Source organism: Abrus precatorius, unplaced genomic scaffold (assembly GCF_003935025.1).
Source record: "Abrus precatorius isolate BTA unplaced genomic scaffold, Abrus_2018 Scaffold4, whole genome shotgun sequence".
In the NCBI taxonomy this organism is placed as follows: domain Eukaryota; kingdom Viridiplantae; phylum Streptophyta; class Magnoliopsida; order Fabales; family Fabaceae; genus Abrus; species Abrus precatorius.
The window spans coordinates 13,655,468-13,670,318 of NW_020874384.1; the positions used below are offsets into that span (position 1 = coordinate 13,655,468).

At 32.7% G+C, this 14,851-nt stretch overlaps 2 protein-coding genes across 2 annotated transcripts; both read left to right on the top strand.

Moving 5' to 3' along the window:
- The first annotated feature begins 3,315 nt into the window (after nt 1-3,315).
- LOC113866154 (putative disease resistance RPP13-like protein 1) lies at nt 3,316-6,831 on the top strand. Its single transcript, XM_027501039.1, has one exon. It carries the CDS (start codon nt 3,316-3,318, stop codon nt 6,829-6,831), a length of 3,516 nt encoding a protein of 1,171 aa, XP_027356840.1.
- A 3,371-nt stretch (nt 6,832-10,202) lies between these two features.
- Nucleotides 10,203-13,766, top strand: LOC113866155 (putative disease resistance RPP13-like protein 1). Its single transcript, XM_027501040.1, has one exon. It carries the CDS (start codon nt 10,203-10,205, stop codon nt 13,764-13,766), a length of 3,564 nt encoding a protein of 1,187 aa, XP_027356841.1.
- The last annotated feature ends 1,085 nt before the right edge of the window (nt 13,767-14,851 follow it).

Here is a 14,851-nt window from a genome sequence, read left to right on the forward strand (position 1 = left end):
ATTCACTTTATATATTGATTTGGATATTACAATTTTAGAACTATTTCAAGTTAAAATAATTTCAAATCAAATAATATTAAAATAATTATATTTTAATATTATTTAATTTTTGATGAATCTATCACATATTTAAAAAATATAATTGGTAATTTAATTTAAAATAGGTGTTCATATTATAATTTCTTTCAAATTTCTGCAAGCATTTTATATGTAAACTACTGTTTTATCACTTCTTTATTGGAAAATACTATTCAATGTTTAATTTATGAATATTAGAAAAATATCTTTATGTATAAATCTACATATAAATTAACATAAGTGCAATGAAGATCTTAAATGAAAGATTCACTTGACTTAAGGTTTACATAATAAAGTTAAAAAAATAAAATGTAACCAAGAACATAAAAGGGGCACGACTATTCATATAAGAGCTATCTAAGAAATATTAGCCACCTTAGCGAAAAGTTGACACCATTACAAACAGAAATGAGAATAGAAACCAAAACTTTAGTGTAAAGTCTCAACTAAAATTTTAAAATATTAAGACTAAAATTAAAATTAACTATAGAAACCAAATATATATTTTAATCTATTATAAATATAAAAGGACCTACCGATGGATTAAATAATTAAAGATTGTTGTCTATAGTTTCTAAAATTTACTAATTTGTTGTATTTTGTTTTTCTGATACAACCAAGCAAGCCTTGGTGAAACTAGACTTCAAACTTAAAAACATTTAATATTAATTACAAAATATATTTTAAATAAATTATAAAATAGAATTGGTGAGGATTCCCTTAAATTATGCACATTCTACAATAGTAAAATCGGTCTATAAAATTGAAAGAAGAACCAACTTGTTAAACCACAGCCTCATACAAGCAACAGAGATACTAATCTAACTATTTAGTAGCCCCATTTATTAAATAATTTTTTAAAAAAAATTAAAGTTGTTGGGATCTAGGACACGAAAAAGGGAAATTTTTTTTTGGCAACAAACATAATATTTGAAATTCAATAAATTTCAAATTAAAGTTACAAAATATTGAAATTTTTGTAAAAAAAGCATTTAATTTCATTAAGATCAGTTCTTAGAGTTAATCTTAAAAATTTAAATTTTTAAATTTTTATTTAAAAAATCCTTTTTACATTTTTTATTTATCAATTTTTAATAAAAATAATTAATTTTAATTTTTAAAATCAATCTTAAAATTGATGTTAACAATTTTCTATTAAATAATTAAAATTTTATTTTTTTATTTAATCATATTTTCCATTCTTAATTTCTTAGTTTACAATATTTACGGGAATAAAAACCCATATTAGTATAATTTTTAGCAATATTTAAAAAATTTTGCTTGAAATTATTTATAACTATTTACAAAATTTATGTTGTTTTCATTTTTAAAAAAAAGTTATAAATTGATTGAGAAAGGAAAAAATTTTTGGTACTATAAATTTCTGCAATTATTTTTACAACCTTAAAAATTAAGAAAAAAGAGAAATAAAATATGTGATAAAATAGATCATCTAACAAAATGAAAAATACATTATAATTTTTTTTTACAAATATCATAACTTTTTTAAAAAATTACTATTATTATTATTATTTATTTTTATTTGTGTAAAAATAGAATAAAATATTTGAGTGTTTACATGCCTCACATTCATTTTAAAATAAAAACAAAAAGTTCTATAAATAGAAAATTGCAAAAAGTGTTCTTTTGAATGTAAGACCAAATGTAGGAATGAAGCTGCTTTTTCTATGCCATGAAGGTCCAAGTCTTGCTTTCTCATGCCAATTAACAATCCAACTTTGAGTTTGAGGATAATATTTTCCTCACTCTAAGTTTGACTTTTGAAGAGCTTTTATATATATATATATATATATATATATTTGTTGAATGTATTAATTAATCAGCATATGATACACCTTTACTTTTTTTCTTTTAAAAATATATTAATTAATAATATTTGTTGAATGTACAAAAAACTCACTAGCTATATTTATGTGAAAACTATTTCCAGCTAAGTTACTAATATGTTGAGACCAATTTTTAAAATAAATTTTAGATTAAAGAATAGGTGAAGAACCAAAAAAAAAAAAAATAATAATAAATTAGACTTTTGTTAATTACGTGTCAAGCTAGAACGTTGATATATGATTTATCATTCTCAAATGGTTTATTCATGAAAGGACCCTATGTGTAACGCAGGTTGTGTGCCACGTAAACTCCTTTCTGAAAGTTAAAATCCTAGTTTCAATTAAATTTGAATTAAATGAATTAATCCCAATTAAGTATAAACTAAACTTTTAATTTTACAATGTTAATTGTATGGTTCCCCTTCTTAAGTGTAGTGTGAGCGCCACTATAAAATCGTATGCATAGTTAAATTACCTTAAGCCGCATGAAACTGCTTTGTTGATTCTTACTTTAAAATAATATTGTCTTCAAAATCTTAACAATTTTTTTATTCTCTAGTCTCATGTACACGTCCATGCATCTCATGTCCATGCATATCATGTGCGGAGGTCAGAGAAGGTTGAGAATATATTTTATCATAAAAAGCTTTGAGAATACGTTTTGATGTTAAAAGAATAATTTATTTTATCAGTAAATTTTTTTCTTAATTTCATTTCTGATTTCTTTGATCATGAAAAATAAATGTATTTTTAAAACGTAATTAATGTTATATACCTCTAGTAAATAACTTATTTGAGAATAAATATAGCAGTTTCACAGTTTTGTATTTCAGCTTCTATATATACATAGATAGATATACATGCATGCATTATAATGCATGGCAGTTTAGAGAGAGAATGTTGAAATGATGTTTTATTATATAGATATTTTTAAAATAAGATGATAATGAATGGGAATATATAAAAATACTTGAGTATTTTCATGTTAAACTACTGAAAATATAGGTGCATCTACTGAATAATAAGAAGTTAATGTAATGACGGATAAGTGGAATCTTCATTCTACTATTAATGATTAGTTTAACCTTTATTTTTAAGGTGTTTACACAATATAAAAGCAAAATGTGCATAATAGAAATTGAAGCAGACTACACACATGCATTTGTGGAATACAACAGTAAAGGTTTGTGTTGTGGGGAAGCCTCAACAGATGTTGGTTGACTGGCAATGAATGACTTGAAAAAGTTGTTTAGCGTTACCAGCCATAAGCAAAAGCATTAAGAAAATATCTCATTAGGCTATTACTCATATCATCAGTTTTAACTCTGCACTTCAGATTTGCAATCGTTTCTTTTTTCCGATTCAATCACTCCCTCATCATATCAATAGCATGGCATTGGAATTAATTGGTGGTGCTCTTCTTTCTGCTTTCATTCAGGCAGCAGTTAACAAGCTGACTTCTGGTCAAGTTTTGGAGTACTTTCGAAGAAGAAAACTTGACGAGGAACTGCTGAACAGACTGAAGCTCAAGCTACTGTGCATCAATGCTCTGGTAGATGATGCAGAACAAAAGCAGGTCACTGTAGTCAGAGATGCTGCCAAAGTTGCTGTCAAAGCATGGCTTGTTGATGTCAATGAAGCTGTTCTTGATGCAGAGGATCTCTTGGATGAAATAGACTATCAAATCTCCAAATGTGAATTGGAAGCTGATTCTGAATCTCAATCTCAAACCTGTACTTGCAAGGTATGGACACGTTTCAAGGCTTATTCTGTCAGTTCATTCGATAAGAAAATTGAAACCAGGATGAAACAAATCCTTGAAAAACTAGAGTATCTTGCAAACCAAAAGGATGATCTAGGTTTGAAAGAGGCTAGAGATTCTGGCGTTGGATCAGGTAGTAAAGGGTCAAAAAAATTGGCTTCAACATCTTTGGTGGGTGGAAGTGTTATTTATGGAAGAGATTATGACAAAGAAATTATCCTTAATTGGATGATATCTGACAGTGGGAGTGGTAACCATCCCTCAATACTTTCTGTTGTGGGTATGGGCGGGATGGGTAAGACCATGCTTGCCCAACATGTATACAATGACTCAAAGGTGGAGGAGGCTAAATTTGATATCAAAGCTTGGGTCTGTGTTTCAGATGAATTTGATGTTTTCAAGCTATCAAAAGCAATTCTTGAGGCAATCACAAAGTCAAAAGATGACAGTGGAGACCTAGAAATGGTTCATGGAAGATTGAAAGAAAATTTGGAAGGGAAGAGATTTCTTGTCATTTTGGATGACGTTTGGAACGAAAAACGAGACCTGTGGGAAGCTTTGCAAACTCCTCTTAATTACGGGGCAAAAGAAAGCAAAATTCTTGTGACGACACGCAGTGAGAAAGTTGCTTTAGCCATGCAGTCAAATGAAGTACATCACCTAAAGCAAATACAAGAAGATCATTGCTGGAAAGTGCTTGCTAGACATGCATTCATTGATGAAAATTCTCAATTGGATCCCGAGTTTAAGGAGATAGGTATGAAGTTGGTTGAAAAATGCAAAGGACTGCCTCTAGCCTTGAAAACAATTGGAAGTCTCTTACACACAAAATCGTCGGTTTCGGAATGGGAAAGTGTACTGACAAGCGAGATATGGAGCTTACCAGAAGAACATAACAATATTATCCCAGCTTTGTTGTTGAGCTATCACCACCTTCCCTCTGCTCTCAAGAGATGCTTTGCTTTTTGTAGTTTGTTCCCAAAAGATTACGAGTTTGACAAGGAGGATCTTATTCTGTTATGGATGGCTGAAAACTTTCTCCAATGCCACCAACAGAGTAAGAGTATGGAAGAAGTTGGCGCACAGTACTTTGATGATCTGTTATCAAGGTCCTTTTTTCAACAAACCCAAAGAAGTAGGTCCAATACAACAACGTGTTATGTCATGCACGACCTTCTCAATGACCTGGCAAATTATGTTAGCGGGGATTCTTGTATCAGATTAGAAGCGAAAGAAGCACCAACTATATCTGAAAAGACACGTCATTTCTCATTTGTAAGTTACCGCATTGAACATTTTCACGGGTTTAAGGGTTTGCATGAACCTAGGTTACGTACATTTCTACCTTTACCAAAGAATGCATATTATGTTTCTTCATGGAAAAGTACGATGTCGATAGATAATTTGTTCTCAAAGTTCAGGTTCCTACGTGTCTTATCTTTTTTGAAAGAAGGGAGTCTTACAGAGGTGCCTGACTCTATATGCAATCTTAAACATCTTCGTTCTCTAGACCTTTCTCATACCAAAATAACAAAGCTTCCTGATTCAACTTGTTCTCTCTATAACTTACAAATACTGAAGCTGCATTCTTGTGAATCATTGGAAGAGCTGCCCTTGAATTTGCATAAACTCACAAAATTGCGTCACCTCGATTTAATAAAAACTAAGTTGAGAAAGATGCCAAAGCATTTGGGGGAATTAGAGAATCTTCAAGTATTGATGAGTTCTTTTTGTGTGGACAATGGCAGCAATTTCAATATCCAGGACCTAGAAAAACTCAATCTTCGTGGAGACTTGATCATTTCAGGGATGCAGAATATTGTGAATCCCTCGGATGTATCAAAAGCAAATTTCAAGAGTAAAACTCACCTTTTGAGGCTGGAGTTAAAATGGATTGAGAATAATGATGTTTCAGAGAAAGAAAATGATGTACTGGAGGAACTACAACCTTCCAAATACTTGAAAGGGCTATTAGTGGAGAACTATGGCGGAACAAAATTGCCAAGCTGGTTTGGAGATAACTCGTTGTGGAATAATATGGTGTCATTAAAGTTGAGCAAATGTAAAAGCTTTGCTTTGTTGCCTTCGCTTGGACTGTTGCCTTTCTTGGAAATCTTAGTCCTTGAAGATATGCGGAAACTGGAGAAATGGGAATGTAAAACTGTGACGGATGCTTTTCCACGTCTTCGAGAGCTTTCCATAGAGAAATGTCCGAAGCTGAAGGAGCACTTGCCAGAGCAACTTCCTTGTTTGATGAAACTAAATATTACATCCTGCGAAGAGCTTGTGGCTGCTCTTCCTAGGGCTCCAGTCATTCAAGAATTATCGCTATGGGGTTGTGGAAAGATGCAAATGTATTATAACCCATCTACTTTGAAAAAACTCATCATCTATGGAAGCTTCATGCAAGGATCGCTGCTTGAAAGGATTGGACCCACCATATCTGATGCCTCTCTTGAATCGTTGGCCCTTCATAATTGCCCAAATTTGAATTTTCCCATCCACCGTTGCCACAATTCCCTTGTATATTTGTCAATCAGGGGTAGCTGTGACTCTCTAAGCACCTTTCCGCTTGATCTCTTCCCAAAACTCTATTCTCTTAGTCTCGAGTTTTATAATCTACAGATGATTTCACAGGAGCACGCTCACAATCATCTACAGATTCTGAATATTAGTGAGTGCCCTCAATTAAAATCATTGCCTGATGGAGGTTTGTCATCCAGTTTCAAATATCTAAGACTCTGGAATTGCTACCAAATAATGCCCTCACTAAGAGGGGCTTTGGAAGCCAACAACACCTGTCTAGAAATCTTGTCTATTGGAGAAGTGGATGTGGAGTCTTTTCCCGATGAAGGGTTGCTGCCGCTCTCTGTTACTTCTCTAGAAATCCATGATTGTCCAAATCTTAAAAAACTGAACTACAAGGGTCTCTGCCACCTCTCGCCTCTCAAGTCATTGATTATTGATGACTGTCCCAGCCTCCAATGCTTACCAGAGGAGGGTCTGCCCCGATCCATTTCAACCTTCGAAATTCGAGGCAACTGTCCAATGCTCATACAACGTTGTCAGCAACCAAATGGAGAAGACTGGGGAAAGATTGCTCACATACAAGATTTAGTGATTCCGAGGAAACGAACAAGATGAACCGCACTTTCAAAATTACGCATGCCCCAATTCCCATTTGTCAGAAATCACAGTAAGCGTTATCAACTTTATCTTCTTCTTCCCATTAAGCATTATCAACAAAAGAAAAAAACTTTTTAGTGCAGAAATAGGCTAAGAAACATAGTGTGCGATAGTTTGGTTCTATGGGCTCAGATGGAAAGAGTTGTCAATCATGAACTATTGTGGTACTGGATTTCCCGATTAGTTTGGGCTTTCGAGATAATTCATTATCCAATGTGTTGTTGTCTTGGACTCTTGTCATCTCTAAGACTTCTGTTATTCCAATTTGCTTACCTGGAAACCTCAGTCCTCAAACTTTCTGAACTCATATTTGCTTCATGGGTGTAGATGTTATGTATTGCACAAGATATTTCAGATTTGTTCCCAATTCTGTACCAAAAATTATTGTGTCATTGATAACCTGTTTTTTGTATACTGTTTAATAATTTGAAGAGTTGAATTCCAAAGAGATAGTTGTTCGATACTTCTTATATTGCAAAGGTTTAGTAAAAGTAATTTTAAACCCTAAATTCTACTTCTATGTGAAGAAATTCTATGTTAAACAATATGGAATTTAATATGTTACATTATGAAAGACTAAAACACAGAAGTTAAAAGAACTGTTTTCATTTATTATCATGATGTCATTTATTCAAAGAATCAAACCAAAAGCACTCACATAAGTAGTTTGAATTGGTATTGTAAAATAGTTTTCATCTTTTTCAGTCTTGCTTTTAAGATATGGATTTAATCTTACATGAACTGAAATGCTTGATATTTATTTACTAACATGATTCTCATATACCCACGTGATTAATTAATATCATAACCGTCAAAGTTTTATAATGCTAAGCTTCGAGGGCTTAGAATTGCCTCTCTTGCTGTGTAATTTTTTCTTTTGACCCCTTTATTGGATGATGAGGTAAAAGATGACATCATTCATGTATAAGAAATGAATTAATAAAACGGATGCATAATTCAACATTTCCATGTTAAATTATTTTATTGGTTCCTTTAGTTCTATTAAAATTTTAAAAATTCCTTATTGTTTGAAAATAAATTACCAGATTCTTATATTTTATTGGTTCCTATTTGTGATATTATTTTTGCAGTTAAGTTTCTAAAATTTATCAGAAAAAAAAATAATTTATTCTTTTTTCTCATCTAACTCAGGATTTTAATTCACAGATGATCATCCTAAAAACCATGATTTTTTTGTTTCTCTTCACTTCCCATATCTACCTTTGCCCGACAAGTTACAATATTTTTAATTATAATATATCTTTAACTAATTTTATAGAAGGTATTATATATTAATATAATCATTGTCGTGTATTTATTCAGAACATGTTTTAGTTCAAACTTGACACAAGATCGTTGGTTGGCTTCTCATGCTCACTCTTATGAGTTACGAACTAGCATTTTGGAATTTCCTCCTATTGGGTGTAATTCCTTACTATTTCTAGACCTTACGTGAGTGTCTTTGCCTATATTTATTGCTTTTTAAGTCTTCACTTAATCGTTAAGCGATAATTATATTTATTTAAGGTAATTTATTGTCGCTTAATATGCTTATTTGCTTAAACAAATATTCACTTAAAAAAAAAAAAACATTGCTAAAGGAACACAAAATTTGCTTCAAATGAAAAGCGCAACACTTTGATTTCTCTTCCAATCTTTTTTCATTGATTTCATTCGCTCTTCCTTTTTATGTTTTTTATTGTTGGTTTGTGGTCAGTTTGGTTTAATAGGTTAGAGATTGCTACTAAATGGTTTTGTGATTAGCTTGGTTCAATAGGTTAGAAATAATTAATAAATAATTAGCAAATAGTTTAATAAGTTAGAAATAATAAGTAAATAATTTTTAACTTGAGCGAATATGTTAAAGTGTCATAATGGTGAGAATTGTTCATGCATCCTTTTCTCATCCTTCTTAATCATGCTATTTCTATTGTTGGGGTTGTTGTAGAAATGTGTCTTAAAAAAATTTATCTCCAGAGAAAAAGGCAAAAACTTGAAGTTGGTCAAAGTTCTTAAGAAATTACTCTTTGTTGATAAATTACTTAAATTATTTCAGTCTCACTTAAGTAAATTATGACTCATTTCAGCGACTTATTTAGCTTAACAAAGTTTACTCTTTGTCCAATTTTTGTTTGAAGTAATTGTTATTCACTTAAGCAGTTAGTGTTTTGCTTAAACAAATATATCCTTACTTAAGTGAAAACCTATATCTTAATATTTGCTCTTTATTCTATTTTTGCTTAAGATTATTAATATTCATTGAAGTAATTCATTCACTTAAATAAAGTATAATTAGCTTAAAATAATAGCTTATTTAAGCTAATTATACCAATATAATCTCACTTAAAAGGCTTTTATATTTAATCAAGCTATTCATGACTCGTTTGAGTAATAAATCTATTTATTTAAGTAAATTTAAAATAATTTGAGTGAATAAAGAATTAGATATTCAATTCACATATGAAGAAAATTTGAATCCGCAAACGTAAGGTATAACTCAAAAATAACATGTTATTATGATAAGTAAATACAAAATAAAATTTTCTATTTATATTATTTTTTATATTTTCTTTCTTCATGTGAATGTACAACTTTGATGATTTTACACTTTAACCCAACACTAAATGGTTGGTAAAAAAAATTGAGTTTATTTTGCATGGCTTTAAAATCAATAAATAGACTTTTTTAAAATTAGCATATGATATACCTTTAATTTTTTTTTTCTTTTAAAAATATATTAATTAATAATATTTGTTGAATGTACAAAAAAAAACTGACTAGCTATAATTATTTGCAAATCCTAATTTCAATTAAATTTTAATTAAATAAATTTATCCCAATTAAGTATAATTAAAAGAATTTTTCTTTTAATTTCAGGACGTTAATTGTATGGTTCCCCTTCTTAAGTGTAGTGATTATCTTAAGCAGTATGCAACTGCTCTGTAAATAATATTTTCTTCAAAATCTTGACAATTTTTTTCTCTCTCATCTGGTGTATGCATCCATACATCTGGTGTGCTGCGTGCAAGGGTAAGAGAAGGTTGAGAAAATATTTTATTATGTACATATATTTTATCATAAAAAGCTTTGAGAATATGTTTTGACGTTAAAAGAATAATTTAGTTTAGTAAATTTTTTTCTTCTTAACTTAATTTCTGATTTCTTTGATCATGAAAAATAAATGTATTTTTTAAAACGTAACTAATGTTATATACACCTTTACTCATATCTTATTAGGGCATTACTCATATGATCAGTTTTAACTCTGCACTTCAGATTTTGATCCTTTCTTTTTTCCGATTCAATAACTCCCTTATCATATCAATAGCATGGCATTGGAATTGATTGGTGGTGCTCTTCTTTCTGCTTTCATTCAGGCAGCAGTTGACAAGCTGACTTCTGGTCAAGTTTTGGGGTACTTTCGAAGAAGAAAACTTGACGAGGAACTGCTGAAAAGGTTGAAGCTCAAGCTGGTGTGCATCAATGCTCTGGTAGATGATGCAGAACAAAAGCAGGTCACTGTTGTCAGAGATGCTGCCAAAGCTGCTGTGAAAGCATGGCTTGTTGATGTCAATGAAGCTGTGCTTGATGCAGAGGATCTCTTGGATGAAATAGACTATCAAGTCTCCAAATGTGAATTGGAAGCTGATTCTGAATCTCAATCTCAAACCTGTACTTGCAAGGTATGGACATGTTTCAAGGCTTATTCAGTCAGTTCATTCGATAAGAAAATTGAATCCAGGATGAAACAAATCCTTGAAAAACTAGAGTATCTTGCAAACCAAAAGGATGATCTAGGTTTGAAAGAAACTAGAGATTATTGTCTTGGATCAGGTAGTAAAGCGGCAAAAAAATTGGCTTCAACATCTTTGGTGGGTGGAAGTGTTATTTATGGAAGAGATTATGACAAAGAAATTATCCTTAATTGGATGATATCTGACAGTGGGAGTGGTAACCATCCCTCAATACTTTCTGTTGTGGGTATGGGCGGGATGGGTAAGACCATGCTTGCCCAACATGTATACAATGACTCAAAGGTGGAGGAGGCTAAATTTGATGTCAAAGCTTGGGTCTGTGTTTCAGATGAATTTGATGTTTTCAAGCTATCAAAAGCAATTCTTGAGGCAATCACAAAGTCAACAGATGACAGTAGAGACCTAGAAATGGTTCATGGGAGATTGAAAGAAAATTTGGAAGGGAAGAGACTTCTTGTCATTTTGGATGACGTTTGGAACGAAAAACGAGACCTGTGGGAAGCTTTGCAAACTCCTCTTAATTACGGGGCAAAAGAAAGCAAAATTCTTGTGACGACACGCAGTGAGAAAGTTGCTTTAGCCATGCAGTCAAATGAAGTACATCACCTGAAGCAACTGCAAGAAGATCATTGTTGGAAAGTGCTTGCTAAACATGCAGCCATTGATGAAAATTCTCAATTGGATCCCGAGTTTAAGGAGATAGGTATCAAGTTGGTTGAAAAATGCAAAGGACTGCCTCTAGCCTTGAAAACAATTGGAAGTCTCTTACACACGAAATCGTCGGTTTCGGAATGGGAAAGCATATTGACTAGCGAGATATGGAACTTACCAGAAGAACATAACAATATTATCCCAGCTTTGTTGTTGAGCTATCACCACCTTCCCTCTGCTCTCAAGAGATGCTTTGCTTTTTGTGCTTTGTTCCCAAAAGATTACGAGTTTGACAAGGAGGATCTTATTCTGTTATGGATGGCTGAAAACTTTCTCCAATGCTCCCAACAGAGTAAGAGTATGGAAGAAGTTGGCGCACAGTACTTTGATGATATGTTATCAAGGTCCTTTTTTCAAAAATCTCAAAGAAGTAGGGACAATACAACAACGTGTTATGTCATGCACGACCTTCTCAATGACCTGGCCAATTATGTTAGCGGGTATTCTTGTATCGGATTAGAAGTTAAAGAAGCAACAACTATATGTGAGAAGACGCGTCATTTCTCATTTGTAAGTCGCGGCATTGAACATTTCCGTGGGTTTAAGGGTTTGCATGAACCTAGGTTACGTACATTTCTACCTTTACGAAAGAATGCATGTTATGTTTCTTTATGGAAATGTACGATGTCGATGGATGTTTTGTTCTCAAAGTTCAGGTTCCTACGTGTCTTATCTTTTTCGGAAGAAAGGAGTCTTACAGAGGTGCCTGACTCTATATGCAATCTTAAACATCTTCGTTCTCTAGACCTTTCTCATACCAAAATAACGAAGCTTCCTGATTCAACTTGTTCGCTCTATAACTTACAAATACTGAAGCTGCATTCTTGTGAATCATTGGAAGAGCTGCCCTTGAATTTGCATAAACTCACTAAATTGCGTCACCTCGATTTAAGACAAACTGAGTTGAGAAAGATGCCAAAGCATTTGGGGGAATTAGAGAATCTTCAAGTATTGATGAGTTCGTTTTGTCTGGACTACGGCAGCAATTTCAATATCCAGGACCTAGAAAAACTCAATCTTCGTGGAGGCTTGATCATTTCAGGGATGCAGAATATTGTGAATCCCTCGGATGTATCAAAAGCAAATTTTAAGAGTAAAACTCACCTTGTGACGCTGGGGTTAAAATGGAGTGCGAATGATGATGTTTCAGAGAAAGAAAATGATGTACTGGAGGAGCTACAACCTTCCAAATACTTGAAAAAGCTATTAATCAGGAACTATGGCGGAACAAAATTCCCAAGCTGGTTTGGAGATAACTCATTGTGGAATTTGGTGTCATTAAAGTTGAGCAACTGTAAAAACTCTGCTTTGTTGCCTTCCTTTGGACTGTTGCCTTTCTTGGAAATCTTAGTCCTTGAAGATATGGGGAAACTGGAGAAATGGGAATGTAAAAATGTGACGGGTGCTTTTCCACGTCTTCGAAAGCTTTCCATAAAGAATTGTCCTAAGCTGAAGGAGCAGTTGCCAGAGCAACTTCCATGTTTGATGAGACTATATATTACCTCCTGCGAACAGCTTGTGGCTACTCTTCCACGGGCTCCAGTCATTCAAGAATTAACGGTATTAAGTAGTGGAAAGGTGCAAATGGATTATAACCTATTTACTTTGAAAAAACTTTCCATCGATGGAAGCTTCATGCAAGGATCGCTGCTTGAAAGGATTGGACCCACCATATCTGATGCCTCTCTTGAATATTTGGTCCTTTATGATTGCCCAAATGTGAATTTTCCCATTCACCATTGCCACAATTCCCTTGTAAATTTGTCAATCGAGCGTAGCTGTGACTCTCTAACGACCTTTCCGCTTGATCTCTTCCCAAAACTCTATAATCTTAGTCTCGAGTTGCATAATCTACAAATGATTTCACAGGAGCACGCTCACAATCATCTACAGAGGCTGAATATTAGTGACTGCCCTCAATTAAAATCATTGCCTGATGGAGGTTTGTCATCCAGTTTCAAATATCTAAGTCTCTATAATTGCCCCCAAATAATGGCCTCACTAAGAGGGGCTTTGGAAGCCAACAACACCTCTCTAGAAACCTTGTCTATTGGAGGAGTGGATGTGGAGTCTTTTCCTGATGAAGGGTTGCTGCCACTCTCTGTTACTTCTCTAGAAATCCATGATTGTCCAAATCTTAAAAAACTGAACTCCAAGGGTCTCTGCCACCTCTCCTCTCTCAAGTCATTGATTATTGATGACTGTCCCAGCCTCCAATGCTTACCAGAGGAGGGTCTGCCCCAATCCATTTCAAACTTCGAAATTCGAGGCAACTGTCCAATGCTCATACAACGTTGTCAGCAACCAAATGGAGAAGACTGGGGAAAGATTGCTCACACGATTTTTGAATTCCGGGAAACTAACAAGATGAACCGCACGTTCAAAATTACGCATGCTCCAATTCCCATTTGTCAGAAATCACAGTAAGCGTTATCAACTTTATCTTCCTCTTCACATTAAGCATTATCAACGTATCCTTGACGGAAATTCAGTAAGAAACTCTAGTGAAACATTTTCAGTTATTTGAGAATCCTTGGCATGTTTTTCCCATTTGAATTATTTTGGTTTCGCTAAATGCCTAACTTTTATATGGATTTAATCTTACATCAGCTGAAATGCTTGATATTTATTTACTAACATGATTCTCATGCCCACATGACTAATTAACATCATAACCGTCCAAGTTCTTAAATTTTATAATGCTAAACTTTTTTTTTCCTTAACCTTGAGGGCTGAACTTAGAATTGTTTCTCTTGCTGTATAATTTTTTATCTTGACCCTTTTATGGGATGACGAGGTAAAAGATGACATCATTCATATCTAAGAAATGAATAAATAAAACGTATGCATAATTCAACATTTTTATGTTAAATTGTTTTATTGGTTCCTTTGGTTCTATTAAAATTTAAAATGTCTTTATTGTTTGACAATAAGATTCTTATATTTTATTGGTTCTTTTTTTATTATATTATTTTTGCAGTTAAGTTTCTAAAATTTATTAGAAAAAAAAAACAATTTATTCTTTTTACTTCATCTAACTCAGGATTTTAATTCATAGATGATCATCCTAAAAATCATTAATATTATCGTTGTCCTATATTTATTCAGAATATGTTTTAGTTCAAACTTGACACAAGATCGTTGGTTGATTTCTCATACCCTGTGAATACCAATTTTTGTATTTCCGGAATGGTTTCCAATTTTTTTTATTTTTTTTATTTTAATTTATAAAAATAAAATAAAATTATTTTACAGAAAAATAGAAAATTTTGAAAAAAGAGATTTGGTCCCAAAAACGGAAATCCTGCATCAAGCAGGCTTACACCCAGCTCCCAGACTAAAGTCCATATGTAAGAAAGGGAAAGCTTCAAAATTTTGTCTCCATGTTAAACTCTAAAAATGACCAATATAAATACATAAGCAAGAAATCTGGGAGGGGGGACGACTTTTCATAAACGAAAACTTAAGAGAGCGGTAAGATTTTTCAAAAGGAGAGGGAAAAAAGAAAGCCA